General features: G+C 29.9%; 3 protein-coding genes, 1 long non-coding RNA gene and 1 other non-coding gene across 8 annotated transcripts; 4 read left to right on the top strand and 1 right to left on the bottom strand.

Moving 5' to 3' along the window:
• The first annotated feature begins 2018 nt into the window (after positions 1-2018).
• Positions 2019-4271, top strand: LOC103837848 (transmembrane protein 53). Its single transcript, XM_009114233.3, has 4 exons — positions 2019-2996; positions 3282-3384; positions 3582-3766; positions 3828-4271. Exons 1-4 carry the CDS (start codon positions 2359-2361, stop codon positions 4111-4113), a joined length of 1212 nt encoding a protein of 403 aa, XP_009112481.1. The 5' UTR covers positions 2019-2358; the 3' UTR covers positions 4114-4271.
• A 216-nt stretch (positions 4272-4487) lies between these two features.
• On the top strand, positions 4488-6209 carry LOC103837849 (phosphopantetheine adenylyltransferase). Of its 3 annotated transcripts, none has more exons than XM_018654770.2 (6): positions 4488-4613; positions 4754-4786; positions 5492-5518; positions 5614-5708; positions 5794-5860; positions 5950-6209. In XM_018654770.2, the coding sequence occupies exons 1-6, from the start codon at positions 4596-4598 to the stop codon at positions 6064-6066; spliced, it is 357 nt and encodes a 118-aa protein (XP_018510286.1). In that variant the 5' UTR covers positions 4488-4595; the 3' UTR covers positions 6067-6209. The 3 variants fall into 3 exon arrangements, with proteins under 3 accessions (XP_018510286.1, XP_018510288.1, XP_018510287.1); XM_018654772.2 differs by having other exon boundaries at positions 5794-5843; XM_018654771.2 differs by having other exon boundaries at positions 4522-4659.
• On the bottom strand, positions 5605-11414 carry LOC117128455. The gene is made up of 2 exons (XR_004451754.1): positions 9719-11414; positions 5605-8678 (listed from the first exon to the last, which is right to left on the bottom strand). It is a non-coding gene; the product is annotated as an uncharacterized LOC117128455 (long non-coding RNA).
• On the top strand, positions 8455-8528 carry TRNAN-GUU. Its single transcript has one exon. It is a non-coding gene; the product is annotated as a tRNA-Asn (tRNA).
• A 309-nt stretch (positions 11415-11723) lies between the features above and the next one.
• Positions 11724-14149, top strand: LOC103837851 (transcription factor HBI1). 2 transcript variants are annotated; one of them, XM_009114235.3, is made up of 6 exons: positions 11724-12370; positions 12449-12649; positions 12731-12865; positions 12949-13020; positions 13107-13247; positions 13342-13695. In XM_009114235.3, exons 1-6 carry the CDS (start codon positions 11981-11983, stop codon positions 13396-13398), a joined length of 996 nt encoding a protein of 331 aa, XP_009112483.1. In that variant the 5' UTR covers positions 11724-11980; the 3' UTR covers positions 13399-13695. The 2 variants fall into 2 exon arrangements, with proteins under 2 accessions (XP_009112483.1, XP_009112484.1); XM_009114236.3 differs by having other exon boundaries at positions 11981-12370; positions 13113-13247; positions 13342-14149.
• Positions 14150-16809: the final 2660 nt, after the last annotated feature.

The following is a 16809-nucleotide window of genomic DNA, read 5'->3' on the forward strand; positions in this document are numbered from 1 at the left end:
ACAAGAGAAAAAGAAAAAAAATTGAGAGTGTGTTATATTTCTATTCTATATATTTTAAATAGAATAGAACATTATAATATTTTCAAAAAAAAAAAACCATGTAAATTTTATAAATATATATTTGTTTTAAAAAATTCAAAACATGGTATATAAAAAATCTATATTTTTATATGTTAATATGAAGTTTGAATAGTTATTTTTTAAACTGTTCAAAATAAATAAAAATAAGTGGGATAGTGATGAAGGGCTAAATAGAAAATATTGTATAAATATACATAATTTCTCGTTTTTATTCTTTTTTTTTTTGGCTAAAATGTAACCAAGTTGCTATTAAATGGTGGTTACATTTTGTTGACGATTCATTTCATCACCGAACTTTGTCTCTTTAGTTATGCAAATGCAACTATTTGCACGATTCATCAGAATAAAGGTTAGGCAGGAAAAAACATGTAGCAAGATTTTAGTCACCACATTATAATATCTACGCACATGCACACATAAAAGGTTGGTCACTAGGCTGCCTCTAGTAGCATTGTAGCAACGAGACTACCTCTTCTGTTTTTTTTTTTTTTTATTTCTTTCATAAGTATCTGTTTTTTACTATGCAAATGGAAGAAAATAATAATAATTGAATTGTTGGCCGCCTAACCACAGTTGTATAGTATTTGTGGGAACTGATGTTTTGGTGATCGTCAAATAGACGGCTACAAACGAAGGCATCATCCAAAATATAAAGTTGATAGTCGGTTCTAACGCCCCCCACACCAAAGAATGAGAATATTCGGTTTTGGATTTTTCAATACTTTTTTCGGGCCTCCTTATCACGAATGTAGGGACTCAGATCAAACAAGCTTTAGATATGCCATCTGTATGTGGAATAATCATCTACAAACTGTGAAATTTGAAGTGTTATATCAATATGCTATCTATAGAGTTCGCCTAAAAAATACCTGTGGAATTAACCACAACTCCACAACAAAGAGATATGAAAGACAATATTTTCAAAGTGTGACATTTCACTACGTACTAACAGTAAATGTTTTACAAAAAATGTAACATATGGAAGTAGATTTTGTCATCTGAAAATGATTAAGAAAAGAGTTCTTTTTCTTACTAAATTTGACGATGATTAAAAAGAGTTCCAAGTGGTTTATTACAAGCCAACAAAAAGATTGCATGAGACCAACAAAGGCTAGCAAGAAGTGCCTCATACACAACCGGGATCTGAATGTATTGTCTCTTACTGCTTTTATGTTGTGAATAAGCCATGGTTGGTTCATATGTCATAACAAGTCTTTGATTGTGGTTATGTACTTTTGTGGGTTTGGATGTAGAACTGTGAATACTTTCCATCATGATTGGTTTACTTATATGGTTTCAAAATCTAATAACGTAATGGTTTGAAATTAATTTACAAACACATAGAAAGTACAACCACAAAAAAAGTGTTTAGAATCAAAGGTATGTCGATAAAGTGTTTGAGGGTAGACACAAATGATTTATAACCAAAAAGAGATTTTATTTCATTAAGAACACTCAAAAATATTACAAAAGACTCGTGAGACTCTCTAAGACTTAGATCACTCAACTCACTCACTTGGCTGAGATTACAACACGTTCCAAACCTCCTTATTTATAGTACAAGGCTTAAAGAATATTTTGTGGAATATTTCATATCTTACAATACACACCACACATAGTTGCTTACTATTTTGCCTGATACATGCTAGACTTAGTTATTTGACATATTATTATTATTATTTGACATAGATGATGTGTATTATTATTATTTTGGATTACATGACTTGATGAGGGGATATGCTTGGATTCACTACTTTGTGGACAACTAATAACACAAAGGTATATTAACATATTTCAGTACTCTCTGGTCCTAATTGCCTCACAGAAGTAGGCAGGGAAACTACCTAGACTCTGCAGTTTGCTTGCTTTATGATGAATCTTGATCATCATCAATCTGTAAGAAGCAAGAACTCCCATTATTTTATAAACCGAACAGGTGAAACATTTCAAAGTCTTGAGAGGTAGCTTTAACGAAACATAAGAAGCACCAAGAGCCTCTTAGGGATGCTTTCGCAGCTCAATCCCCCACTAATATCTTCTCAGGAAAACTCTTCCCAAATCCCAACAAATTAGACCATACGAAACGAAACCCGCTGAGCGAAAAAGAGTGTTTGTTTCGTTATGAAATAAGTCATAGTCAATACAACGGATCTGATCCTCTTAGCCTAGACCGGACAAAACCAAAACTGCTGAATGAAACAGAGCGTTTGCTTTCCCAAACATGTTCTTTTTAGCGACTTTCAGATGAAACCGTGAGATTGTCGACGGAGATTCGCCATGGAAGCAACAGCAAGAATCTTCAATACCTGTGCTCTCAATCGTCGTCTCCTTCTCACCAAGATCAATCCAAACCCATACTCCCTCTCTCTCAAATCCACACACCACCTCTGTTTCCCCTCCCCCAATGCCGTTCTCCGAGAACCCTCAACCTCCTCCGCCGCTCGCATACGCTGCTGCTCTTCGCCCCCCTCGAATCCCAACCTCTTCAAATCCCTCCTCTCCCTCACGTCGAATCTCCACCTCCAGAGCCCCGCCGCTCACGCCAACCCGCTCCGATCCCAACCCAGCGACGGCGTCGCCGTCTGGAACAGAGCTCCACGGACCGTGAACGGAGAGGGAAACGCGAATACGTTCGGGGAGAGCGGGAAAGAGACGACGGTGGTTCTCCTCGGGTGGTTGGGAGCGAGAGCGAAACACCTGAGGAGGTACGTTGAGTGGTACAACTCCAGGGGAATTAACGCCGTTACTTTCACCGTCGACGTTAGGGATTTGGTCAGGCTTGATCTTGGACGGAGGCTTGAACGGCGGATAGATGAGTTTGGGAACGAGTTGGTCAAGTGGGTGTCGGAGAAAGAAGAGGGCGGGAGAGAAAAGTGTTTGGTGTTCCACAGTTTCAGTAACACTGGTTGGCTTGTGTAGGTTTGATTATCAATCTCATCTTTCTCATTACTGATGTTGATGATGAACGCCGTGTTTGGTTTTACTTGTCTGAATATGAATGTGTTGAAACTAGCAAACGCTTTTATTTGGGTAAAAATGTTAAGGAAAGCAAAAAAAAAAAAAGGGTTGAAACTAATGTTTGGTTTGGTTTGGTGTTTGGTTACTAATGATGATAATTAAACAATTTTCATCTTCTCATTAATGATGATGATGTTGAAACTAGCAAACACTTTTACTCACTAGTGTTGTTCTTATGGCAGCTATGGTACCTTGCTGGAGAGCTTCGTGGGCAGACAAGAGTTAGTAGAAAAGATTAAGGGTTGTATTATTGATTCAGGAGGAGCAGATCCTCTAGATACCAAGGTTTGCACTTTTAAATGTTTCTCCTTATGTTGAAACTTAGCAGTACTGTATTTTCATTGTTTCGGGATTGTCTTCTCGCTTCCGTTATAACAGTATAGTTTTTTATACACATGTTAATCACTGGAGTGACATAGATTTAGCAATGAGTAATATGTTAGTATGAAGATTCAATTATAGATTTCATGGTTTACTTGCAGATTTGGGCAGCTGGTTTTACTGCTGCTATACTGAAGAAACGTAGCTCCACCATAAACACTGGAACAAACAGTCCTGGAAAAGAAGAAGATGTGCAAAAGAAGGAACCTCTAGGAATCGAAAGCATGATGCTATCATCTCTAGAGAAACTATTCCCCGTTGTCTTAAACATCCCAGAGGTCAACATGTAAGCTTTATATTCTTTTTTTGACTTGGTACTGGTTAGTCATTGGTCGTGAATGTTGCAGGAGGCTAACTAGGATCACTCAGAGACTCTATGAGAACCACCCTCCATGCCCTCAGCTTTATCTTTACAGCTCTGGTGACAAAGTTGTTCCTTCGCATTCCGTAGAGATCCGGATCAAAGAACAGCAGAAGATTGGGAGAAACGTACAGTCTTTCAATTTCAAGTCGTCTCCTCATGTTGATCACTACCGGAACTTTCCAGACTTGTACTCCTCGCAGCTTCACAACTTCTTGCAAGAGTGCTTCAAGCCAACAAAGCAGCTGCAGCAGCAGCAGCGAGCTCTCTGATTTGGAAGCATAAATGTTTTTGTAGCCTGGTTCATTTCTTTTGTTCTGGCTGAATGATCGTGAAAGCTGCAGATACGGTGAAGCGTTACGAAATATATAAGTGATTTTGTTTTCTTCGGTCTAATATTAAATGAAATTAGATCTATTTAATGTTGAACCGACTGGTTCGCTGTTTCTGTTTGAAATTAAGTTAGCTAGGTTCGAAATTTTGGTTAGAATTGGTATAGCTTTTTTTATTTGTATAAATTCTATTTATTGATCATCAAACCGAACAAATAACACATCTGTTTTAATTTATCGAATCGAATCCAATTCATAACAAAATTTGAACCGAAAACAAAAAATTTGGTTTGGTTTGTTCGGTTCATAAGTGATTTCTGCGTATGTATGAGTTTTTTTGAGAATCTAATCGAAATTTATCGAATCAGGCGGCGGCGGAACTGGCCAGGGAACGATTAGTTGTTAGAGTATGTGATGGCCCTATGTCGACTAACAAGCGAGTAAGTCACACAGAGAGAAGTCTCTGTTTCACACAGAGTGTTTCCGGTTAGATGACTGCTCTATTTCTATCAATAGAGGAGTTAACTAGTGAACAAATTGGTGTAGTGAGCTCTTATTACTCACTCTTTTGTGTGTACAGTTCTCTGAGATGATACAACAAATTGGAGAAAGGATGCGTAATAGGGGTGGGCGTTCGGGTACCCGTTCGGGTTCGGGTCGGGTATTTCGGATTTTCGGGTATTTCGGTATAGAGGTGTAGAACCCGTTCGGGTATTTCTGTACTTCGGGTCGGGTTCGGGTATTTTAAGTTCGGTTTCGGTTATTTCGGATCGGGTTCGGATATTTAGATTTTGAAGAAAAAAAAATGAAAATTTTCATTTCTCAAATTTCTTGTATTTAAATATATAATTTTTCACTTAACTATTTTTTATTTTTAATAGATTGCATGGTTAATATATTTGGACATAACATTTTCAAACTAAAAAGACATTAATTTGGTTATTGTTTTTAAATTTTGGATGTAACTTTTTGTTAATTGCTGAAATAAGAAGTTTGACATGCATTTTAAGCGAATAGCAAATCATCTTCTACGTAATTGTATGTATATCATATGAAATTAAAGTATGTGTAGTATCAATATAAATATTTTATATAAAATGAAAGATGTAAACTATAAATATAAGATTAATTATCATATGTTCGGTTATTTTCGGATATCCATTCGGGTTCGGATATTACCCGTTCGGGTTCGGATATCCAATCTCTCCTAATTCAATATCCGTTCGGATATTTTGCTACTTCGGTTCGGATTTCGGTTCGGGTTTTTCGGATCGGATTCGGATGCCACTTTGGATTTCGGGTAAAATGCCCACCCCTAATGCGTAATGTGGAGAACTATGTCAAGGTAATTGCACCATGTGAGCTAACTAAATGTGACAAAAGATATGCTCGTTAAAGAGTTACTCTTATTTACTTTCTGTCTCCCTGGTCTTTGTGTAGTCTATCAAACCTGGGCTGGTTGTGCAAACCGAGCCCATTACTGATCCATATGGGCCTTCTATCGTCGATGAATCTTTGGAAGCTATTGTAGTCAGGTTTAGCCTTGTGTCTATTAATCTCTTTTTTTCACATGTTCCTTTCTATTCGCATCCGTAGGCTTTAACTAATCATAATCTGCAGCAAAGAGACGTTACCTGGTGGCTTGTCAGTTAACAGAAAGAGAGAAAGAGGTCTTTCTCAACTTAAGGTTCATCTTTTTTTATTCACCCAGCCTTAGCCTTGTGGTGAATTTTGAAAGATTCAATCATCAAACCCTTATAATTTTCTTCCTTGTAGATTCAGTTTGTGGAAATAGTTTCTGATGGATCAAGTGGGAATAAGATAAGTTCGACTACTTTGAGGAAGTTAGAGGCTGAGACACAAAAGCAACATGCTGAACAAGAAGCATCATGAACTTGGAACATGTAAAGATCAACTTTGTTTGTAACTTTTGAATATGTTTGTTTTTATATTGACTGAAAATGTTCAATGAAGAAGGTCAACGCTTTGTATACATTTGGCAGACACGGCAGAAATGAAGATGTTGATAAATTTTATATGAAGGATTAGTTGTTGGAGAAATTTTATGTCACAACTAAATTGATATCATATTATATTTTTTCAAAGTAATTTCATCTTCTTTTTTTTAGAATGAATGTGGCAACAACACAAAACATTAAAAAAAAATCGCTTCATAACTAATGTCTAGAAGATGTTTACAAAACTAAAATTCTATACAATTACTATTTAATGAAATTTCATGTATTTCGAAAACAAAATGAAATTCCGATCAATTTTTATGATAACAACACCTCAATAATTTTATATTTGGACTTTTTAATATTATGTTAGGGATTTCCAGTAAATGATAGTAGAGAAATATAGAAAAATAAATTTTCAGAGAAAGCGATAGAACATAAGAAGGTCCACTTTGGTTAAAAATCTCTGCAACCACAATGATGCCCACTCTTTGTGGTTCTCATCCTTCATCCGTCATCCTTCGATCCTCTCAAATCTCTTAACTACTCTCATTCTTCAAAAACTACCTCTAGTTTTCCTTTTTGTTATGGATAATATCTTGTCACAGATCTTGTCAAAATCAGACAGTTCATATATGATCTAGATCATTGGTTGGAAAAATTGATATGAGAAAAGAACATTGACCCATTTGTTAGCTTGAAAGCTACTTTTAGAAACATATTATGATAATATCTAGGAAGAAATTGTGTCAGCATCAGTAACACCATATATATCACTACAGTAGTATCGTAATAGATTTATATAGTACGTTGATAAAGTTGGAAAATAAACTGTTCAGCTGAAAGTTATCAAGCCAACAAATCTAAAGTCGATATGATGGTAAGCTATAATATTTGAGTATATATATAACTTGACTTTTGTAATCTATTTAAATGCATGAAGAATGTAAGAAAGGTAATGAGAAAACTCTATGGTTGTAAGCTATAACATGTAAGTATATAATTTGTCTATCTGTTGCTATTTTTTGTCACAATAGCATACATTATGTGGGTTTAAATTTGAATGGTGATAGAAATATAAACCACTAGAATAACAAAAAAAAAACATAAACCACTAGACTACATGTCACGGTAATCTGTTATCATTTGTAAATCAGTGTTTTAAAAATAAGTTTAGACGACGACTAAACATTAGAATTTAAACGAAACAAATTAATGAAACAATTTGTTTTAAGATTGAATTAGGCATTCAAAAAAGCAGTCTAGATGTCCACTTAAGCAATAATACATCACAACATACTTAAGATATATTTTTGGAGCCTTATGGTAATATGTGGATATTTATTATTTGTAAAACTAATATCATTTAAACATTTTTTCTTATTAAAAAACAAGTGTCATTTTAGAATTTCAATGCAAATTATCTCAAATACTATTGGTCAAATAAGTATACATAATTAAGTTAAAAATATATGAGAGGATATGTATCATTTTATACCACAAAGTAAACAAAATTAAATAATTAATTAAAAATAATAGCATTAATTAATATAGTTATACAAATGTATTTATATTTTGATATTTTAAATACAGAAGTTATTTTTTTAAGAAAATGAATTTGCTGAATAAATTTTGTAGAATTTTGAGTAATAATAAAATATATTTCAACACATTTTATATATAATTAATTAATTTTTAAATATCATAAAATTTAATAAATAAAAAAAATTTGATTAAAAATATAATAAATTTGTCATGTTAGCAAGCGAGAAACCAAAAGCAAAACGTCAGCATAATTTAAAAAGATTTATAAGTTGTCCCACATTATTCATTTTCTTATTATTTACCCCCAAACATATTTAATAACATACACAAATAATAATCAAAAGTTAATTTGACTCATTTATAGAAGATCCAAAATGACTAAGAGATGTACTCGTTCTATAATTTGAAATAATTGGAGTTTTAGTATGTTTTAAAAGATTTTAGGTGAACTGAAAGTTTAATATGATTTTTTATTAAAATCTCACCCAAAATAAGATTTTTATTTGTTTAATTAAGAAACTCAACCAAACACTATAAAGTGATTAGAATAATCATAAAATTCACAACTTATAACAGTTTCAATAACCGTGGATTTTGGAATAATTTTTTAAATAAAAAATTCAATAACATTGTATTTTAAAATAAAAATCAAAAGTTTAATGACATTAAATTTTTCATTTTATAATCTTAAACTCATAGTTGGGTTATTAATCTTTTCCATCTTCTTTGTTTCTGTTTTACCAATACAAAATGACGTCTTCTAATTCAGTATCAACCGGCTGGAGTAGCTCAGTTGGTTAGAGCGTGTGGCTGTTAACCACAAGGTCAGAGGTTCGACCCCTCTCTCTAGCGGTTTTTACTTATTTTTCCTCTATGGAGACCGCTTATGAGTTAAACTGATTCCATTGTTAAGAGTATAAAAGGAGAAATCAAGGGCTACGACATGTATGAGAAAGAAGGGCCCCTACATGCCTTTTAGTTTTCATTCCTTTGATTAGCAGCCTAGCAGGAATTGATATACAGTACTATAAATTAAAAAATGTTGAATTATAATAAAATTTATAAAGTTATTAATTTAGAAAAAAAATCATCATTAGATATATATATATATATATTGAAATATATTTTAATATAAGATAAAAATAGTAATTAATTTATGTATAAATTTATTTGATTATATTTCGTTGAAATAAATTTTATGTTATTTTATTAGATTATATGGTGTATAGAACATATATTTTTAAGTATTATGTATGAATTAAAAAACAAACAATACAATATTTGATTTATATAAACTTCACAAATTAAATTATTAATTCATGTTCATACTGGGACTATATATTTATATAAGATTTTTCAAAAATTTATTATAATATTATTTTAATGGCGTCATATTTTAATAAATTAAAATTTACTTACTTGAAACTGATGGAATGTATCAATTTATTATGTTTATTAATATACCAAGTATTAATTTATTAAGTTTCTACCAACGTTTTTAAAATCAAACCGGTAAAATTTCTGTTTATGGGTCAATACAGTTTGATGAGTTTGATCGGTTTAACCGAATTCAAATACATTAAAACAAAGAAGAAAAATAAAATAAAATGATTTGATAGTTATTTTTTTTTGAGAAATTGCACCCAATAGCTAAGAAAAAAAACAAAATTCACTATCTAACTAAAATCCCACCCTCTCTCCTCTTTTCTCTTCCTATCTCTCTCTTCTCTCTCTCTAAAAAAACTAATTTCTCTATTTTTTTTGTTATTCCCTTTTTTTAAATTATAAACATAACTAAATTTAGTTATTAAATATTTTCAATAAAATAAATGTTAATTAAAACTGGAGTATAAACCAAATGAAAATCAAATATAAATTAATACTTTAAATTTAAATAGAAAATTATTATTAATTTTAAATATTTACCATCGTGAGTTATGAAAATCAAGAAAATTGAACAAAATAAATAATTAATTTTTTAATAGTTATAATTAAAGATATAATTAATTAACAAATTTTATTTTTAATAGTAAATAACAAACCTAATTTTTATCCATCCAACTTGGATATGTGTCCGATTCACGGTTTGATCCAGTCCGACCGGCGGTTTGATTGGGGTTAAAAACTCTTGTTTCTACTGTAATTTTAAATGGGTGGAAAAAAACTGAAAGAAACAACAATGAGCACCCAAATAAGTTGAAGAATTTATATTGTATTGGTTATTGTTGTAAACTTTTGTGAGCTTAAAGTTTTAGTCAATATGTAGCAAACTCTATAAATTAATAAAGGCAGAACTATATTATGTATGAGTTTATAATATTACAAATATAAATAATTTTTATGTTCAGATTTTTATTTTAAAATAAGATTATATTATATTTAATGATTCTATATATCTACTAAATGTTATAGATTTTACCTTTTATTAAATTATTCAATGCTTTAATGTATTAGAGATATATGCTTTAAAATATAAATTCATTTTATATATTTTCCTAAAAATAAGATCAAAATAATTTGAAAAAAGAAAAAAAAGAAACTAATTTCATTTTAAGAAAATAGTAAAATATTTTTTAAATGGTATATACAATCTTTAATTTGTTATTTAATAATGAGATTACATATTTGTATAAGGTAAATAAAATTCTTATCTTATTATTTTATCAGATTCTATCATATTTTAAATTGGTCTAATTTGGAAAAGAAATATTTTTCAATTTATTAAACATTAAATGAGTTTCTATCGCATTAAAAGTTTCATTAAATGAGTTTCTATCGCATTAAAAATTTGTGTTTAGCTAAATTCCATTAATTTGACTATCTTATAGTCAAACCATCCAACCCTAATACCATAAGTGTTAAGGTCTCTTTCATCGTTCATTTTCCTAATAAGCTCCTTTTATCTACTTGAAAGGGCAAAAGAAAAGAAAAAAACATAGACACACACAAGAAGGGGATAAAGAACCTCCAAATGTTCATAAAAACATGCCCACATGGTGTTGGGTATGTCACTTAGACCCACACCTTCTCCTCTCACCTTCTTTGCTCCCCACCTGTACGTTAATCAATTTATGTCCCAATCTTCCTAAGATACTGAATCTTACTACTCCTTCTGTTCCTTATTCCTTAAAGATCCATTTTTTTAGAAAAAAAAAATTATTTCAAAAAAATACATTTTTTATATTTTCAATACATTAATTAATGAAAAATTGTACTTTAAAAAAATACAATTACGTTTAATAAAATCTCATTGGTTAAAAGTTATTGGAAATAATTAATTAAGAAAAACAATATATTGGAAAATACAATTTTAAATGTTTTCTTAATAAGTGTGACCAAATTATAATATGAATCTTTTAGGAACGGAGGGTGGGAGTACTATTTTATGCAAATTATTCTTGATCCTTAGTCATAGTCAAGTGTCTAAACACTGGACCAGATTTATCCGCCAATACTAACTAAATCCGTTTAAATGTCACATTCATTAAGATAATGACATGGTATAATTTGACTCTCATCTTATATTTTTGCTCCTTCAGTTCAAACGTTTAAACATGTTTTGCTACAAGCCTACAACAATGAGTTAGTCTAGTGTGTAAAATTATTTGGTTATAGAAAATGTAGAGATTTTAGAAGTCACATGTTCGATTCACATTAGACAAAATCTACTCTTCAAAAGAAAATTAAATTACATGGTTTATGCCTCATTCTAGAACTTACGGGTCCATGGTCTATAACTTCCTTATCATCAATATATATATATATATATATATATATATGGACCTATATATATATATCTATATAAAAAAGTTATCCGTTATTGCTCAATGTTTCTGACTTTATGTAGTGTGTGGTATATGCATTAAAAATTGTGGTACCGTTCTGAGTTTGTAACGGAGTATTTATGTCTAGAGGTTTAGTTGAGGTAACCAATAATTAAATGAAATTACTATAGAAAGGAAGGTAGGAAACATAAGAAGTAGGGGACTCTGTGTGTGGGTCAATGATGCTTTCTATTTAAAGCTAAGAAGAATGATTTCAATGTATTAGCTTTTTTTTCAATGTATTAGTTTCTCCCACTTCTTTCATCTTTTCTAAGCAACCTACCCAAAAACATTACATAAACCTAAATCTGATACTTCTTCATACACTTATAGAAAATTCTCTTTTGCTTTAACCAACACACAACAAGAAAAAAAAAAATCAGAGCCTTTTTCCCCATTCTATATTCTGTTTGTACTTTTTGTCTCACTTTTAAAACTATACACATTAATACAAGTTGAGAGATTTCTGCAGAGAACAACATGTTGGAAGGTCTTGTCTCTCCAGAAAGCTTGTCCTTTAGCTACGCGGACATGTCTGTACCTGAAAGGCTTAAATGGCTGCAACAGCATCAACAACAAGAAGTTTTGTCTCTGAGCAGTAATGATTCACCCGAACTTCTTCAGATACTTCAATTCCACGGAAGCAACAATGATGAGTTGTTGCAGAGTACCTTCAGTCATTTTCAAATGGTTGGATCTGGTTTTGGAACAAACTATAACATGGGTTTTGGTCATTCACATGAAGCTATGGATGGCTGCATTTCAAGAACAAGTAGTTGCCAGATACATCCACCGGATGCAATGGGGGTTATGTTGAAGAACAGTGAAGAAAACAGAGCTATTTCCTTGAAAAACAAGAGAAAATCAGAGGTTTGTTTGATCATAGTTTTGTCTGAAAGTATGTTTTGAAACATGGGTTTTTATTTTTCTGATATAATTATGTCTCAGGACAAGACAAGGGAAGAGGAAAAGACAGAGAAGAAGATCAAAGTAGAGGCTGAGAGAGAGTCAAACATAAGTAACAAGGAAGCATCTTCAGACACTTCAAAGGAGACATCAAAGGGAGCTTCACAGATCCAGAAATTGGATTATATCCACGTGAGAGCTCGTCGAGGGCAAGCCACAGACAGACACAGTTTAGCAGAAAGGGTAACAAAAGTGTATCAAATAAGTTTCTTGTGCACCAAGGTAAAGACAATTCTAGGGTTTAAAATAGATTTGCTTTTGCAGGCAAGAAGAGAAAAGATAAGCAAGAAGATGAAATATCTGCAAGATCTTGTCCCTGGATGCAACACAGTCACTGGAAAAGCTGGTGTGCTTGATGAGATCATCAATTATGTTCAGTCTCTACAGAGACAAGTTGAGGTAAGTAATGAAACCAAGATCATTTGTTTCATCATTAACAAAAGTTAGAAGTCTATATATTTTAAAGTGACAAACTCTTGTAGTTCTTGTCGATGAAACTTGCTGTCATAAACCCAGAACTCGAGTTTGCTGTGGAAGATTTATCTGTAAAGCAGGTGAAATTACTCTCTCTAAGACCCTCAAGATCTTGTTCAAGAACTTATCATAATAAAAAAAAATTCATTTCACTATGAAATTTCAGTTTCAGGCTTACTTTACAAATTTTCCAGTAGTAATTGCTTCAAAACCATCAGTAATGGTTGATGTACCATTGTTTCCACTAGACCAGCAAGGATCTCTAAATCTATCAGTGTCAAACCCAAACCAAACATCTATTGACGCTGTAAGAATTTATCAGTCTGAAAACTTCTCTGTTTATTCTAAGTTCTTGTTACTTGTCGGGGAAGTAACATGTCTCTTATATCTCTTTGCTTCAGCCATCTGAAAGCTGGGAAACTCAGTCACAGAATCTCTTTGCTTCAGTACTAAGATAAGATCTATTGAAGCAACGAACTTGACATCACCAAAATCAGAACAATATATTTCCACTAGGCACTATATATGCTGCTAAAAGTGACAATTTCGCGAAGAACACAAATTCAACTTCTGCATTGTCCTTTGATCCCTTTTCTGTTATTTAAACCAAAGAAAATGAGATATCAAATTTAATGGTTTTGTAACCACTACTCTTTGTATAAATTTTGTTTTAATTTGTAAAATAATATAGAGAGAGAAAGAGAGTAAATAAATACTAAGTTTTAAAAGTTTTTATAGGGGCGTGATATGTATCATGTCTGAAAGAAAAAACAAGTCTACAATTCCTTGTTGGATATATTAATATCGAAGCAAGTTATCCAAAATTCATACGTTACTATAACTATAAACTTAGCTATAATGATTTGATTTTTAAATAAAAAAATGTTAGCTGGTATTAAATACTTTGGAATTTTGATTTACATTTTTATGTTATAAAAATAATTATATATGTGTTTTTAGTTTTAATCATTTTTTCATATATGACCCGGACCCGTGATTGAACTAGTAACCTGGTGAGCGGTATATTATCCGGTTTAAATTTAATAAAATCCCTAATTAAAAACTTGATAAACTCCAATAAAAATCTAAAATCCACCATTATTCTGTGACTCGATGCTGATTGACCCATTAAAAGACCCAAAAAAAAACTGACAAATATAAAATCTATATATTGTAACATATAAAGTTTTATTAACATGTGTGAAGAAAAAACATCAATATTATTAAAACTAATATAGTATAGTGAAACATATATCACCGTAGACCAATATGAAGTCTTTAAATAACATATAAACGTTTTATTAACATATGAAGGCATTAATATTATTTGAAAATATAGTATAAACCACTAGGTCGAATAACATATAATCAACCAATATAAATACTATAAAGTGACATAGAAAAGTTTTATTAATGTATTTCTATACTAGGTGGTTGCATGCGAATTCGCAGATATAAATATTGTATGAAAATATATATTATGTATAAAATGTCATAAATTTCGAATAATAATTAAAAACATTAAAAATATAATTTTAACTTTAAATAATTTGAAAACCAATCGTAAAGTTTCTATAAATTTGATGTAAAAATAAAAGATGAATATTTATTAATAATAAATACTTGTAGAATTATATATGTAATTATCATATTAACTTTACCAACACATATTATGCATCTTCTTCGGCATCTTTTCATTTTTTTCATTATTATTTCGTTCTTTTTACTAAATTTTTGCTAGTGCTTTCTAATTTTTAAATATTATTGCCAAATATTTATTTCTCTCTAAATATTAATACAAAACATGCAATCAATAAACCAAAAATGCATCTTAGAATTTTTTTCAATCATAACATTACCTTATTCACTATATTATTTGAATAAAATACAAAATGTTTTAAAATCAAGTTTCTCACATGTTCCATTAAATATAATTCGCTCAATCTTCAAAATCTAAATATTTATGAGCATATATGGACATTATAAAAAACAATATTATAGATACAACTATATTTTATATGAACATGAAATCATTATATCGATCACTATATAAATTGTTTTTTCATTATTTTATGTAGTATATAAATATAAAAAAAATTGATCAAACATATTTACACTTTCTATAACTTTGAAAATTAGCTACTATTAATTATCATTTGTAATATCATTTAGGTTATCTGGCAAGCGATAATAATTAGTTTTAGACTTACTTTTGATTTTAGATATAATTAAATAATTAAAAATCATAAAAGTTCCATTCATTATATTATTTAGTTTATAAATATAAAAAATAATATTCTTTATATAAATTCAACAATAAGTTTCATAAATCATTATTTGTTGTATAATTTAAATGATTTGGCAAGTGATATTAATTGGTTCTAAATTTACTTTCATTTTAAATCTAAACTAAAATTAATAAAATTAAAATCCGACCAAGCAAATCATAATAAAAATCACTTAAGTGACTTCTCGTTTAATATATAAGAGAATTTGTTTTGTATAAAAACTTTTATAAACGCATATAAATAATTTAAAATTAAGATAAAATATTTTTGTAAGCCATGATAGATAATTTTATAATTTTGTTTTAATTTTAAAGGACTTATAAGACATATATGGACATTATAATACATTAATAATATTATAATTCTTTATATACGAATATAATAGTTTATATAAAAATATGAAATCATTATATTGATTTCTATAAATTGTGTTATACTAATTATTTTATGAATTATATAAATATAAAAGGTATTAATCAAACATTCTTACAGTTTCTATAATTTTGACAATTAGTTGCCATAAATTATTATTTATAATATCATTTAGACTATTTGGTAACCGATATTAATTAGTTCTAAACTTACTTTTTATATTAGATCTAATTAAAATAAAAAAAATTGAATATCTTTCAACCAATCAAATTATAATAATTTTTCTTAAATTATCTCTATGATTGACACCTAAACAAAAGTCAATCAAATGACTTATCATTTAAATATATATATATATATATATATATATATATATATATATATATCAGGATAACTACATAGATCATAAATTAGGGTGTATTAAAGTTTTACCATAACAAATGTTTATTTAAAAAAAGGTGATATTGTTAATAATAAATTCATTTAATCACTTACCATATATGATAAGGTGGGATTGTATGGTGATTTTGTTATAGATATAAATGTATTAGACTATAGAATAATGTAATTGACATATTAATTATATTGTATAGTTCTTAAAAAATTATTTCATTTATAACTAAGTTGGTCCAATTTTGTGCTTCTGTTTTAATAGTATTGATTCATTGGACCAATTTTTCTAGTAGATAATATATAAATAAGAATAATAGAAAACAATCAAACCAAAGATTATTGAACACCAGATAAGTACTTCTCTTAAATAGTGAGATTTTGCATTAATTTTTAACAATATAGTCAAAATATATGTAATTAAAAGTTCAAAGTAGAATACCAAACAAACCAAAAGTCACTTTGACCACCATCAATTCACCCTTATTCTAACAAAATACATTTATGATATGTGTGTGTATGTGTGTAGACATCATTGTATAAATTGGCATATCTTATTTAAAAAATACATATCACCCCTAACAAAAAAACATTGATTAACTAAATGATGAATCGTTTCTCGTGCTTTTTGTTTATCATCGCATTGTCTATTGAATTGGGTAACGCCAAACTGTTTGCGAAAAACCACATATACTTAAATAACTCTCTTAATCCAGGAAACGACCTCCAAATCTTTTGTAAATGGAATGGTGATCAGATTGGCACCTTTTTCCTAAAACCAGGAGAAACTGATGACTATAGCTTTCATGATAAATTTAT

This window comes from Brassica rapa, chromosome A09 (genome assembly GCF_000309985.2).
Source record: "Brassica rapa cultivar Chiifu-401-42 chromosome A09, CAAS_Brap_v3.01, whole genome shotgun sequence".
Taxonomy (NCBI): Eukaryota; Viridiplantae; Streptophyta; class Magnoliopsida; order Brassicales; family Brassicaceae; genus Brassica; species Brassica rapa.

Coding starts and splice junctions, on each gene's coding strand:
- LOC103837851 (XM_009114235.3), top strand. CDS start 11,981: ATGTTGGAAGGTCTTGTCTCTCCAGAAAGCTTGTCCTTTAGCTACGCG. Junction 12,866..12,948: donor CTCTACAGAGACAAGTTGAG/GTAAGTAATGAA, acceptor AAACTCTTGTAG/TTCTTGTCGATGAAACTTGC. Junction 13,248..13,341: donor ACCAAACATCTATTGACGCT/GTAAGAATTTAT, acceptor TCTTTGCTTCAG/CCATCTGAAAGCTGGGAAAC.
- LOC103837848 (XM_009114233.3), top strand. CDS start 2,359: ATGGAAGCAACAGCAAGAATCTTCAATACCTGTGCTCTCAATCGTCGT. Junction 3,385..3,581: donor CAGATCCTCTAGATACCAAG/GTTTGCACTTTT, acceptor GTTTACTTGCAG/ATTTGGGCAGCTGGTTTTAC. Junction 3,767..3,827: donor AACATCCCAGAGGTCAACAT/GTAAGCTTTATA, acceptor TGAATGTTGCAG/GAGGCTAACTAGGATCACTC.
- LOC103837849 (XM_018654770.2), top strand. Junction 4,787..5,491: donor TACAACAAATTGGAGAAAGG/ATGCGTAATAGG, acceptor TGCCCACCCCTA/ATGCGTAATGTGGAGAACTA. Junction 5,519..5,613: donor ATGTGGAGAACTATGTCAAG/GTAATTGCACCA, acceptor GTCTTTGTGTAG/TCTATCAAACCTGGGCTGGT.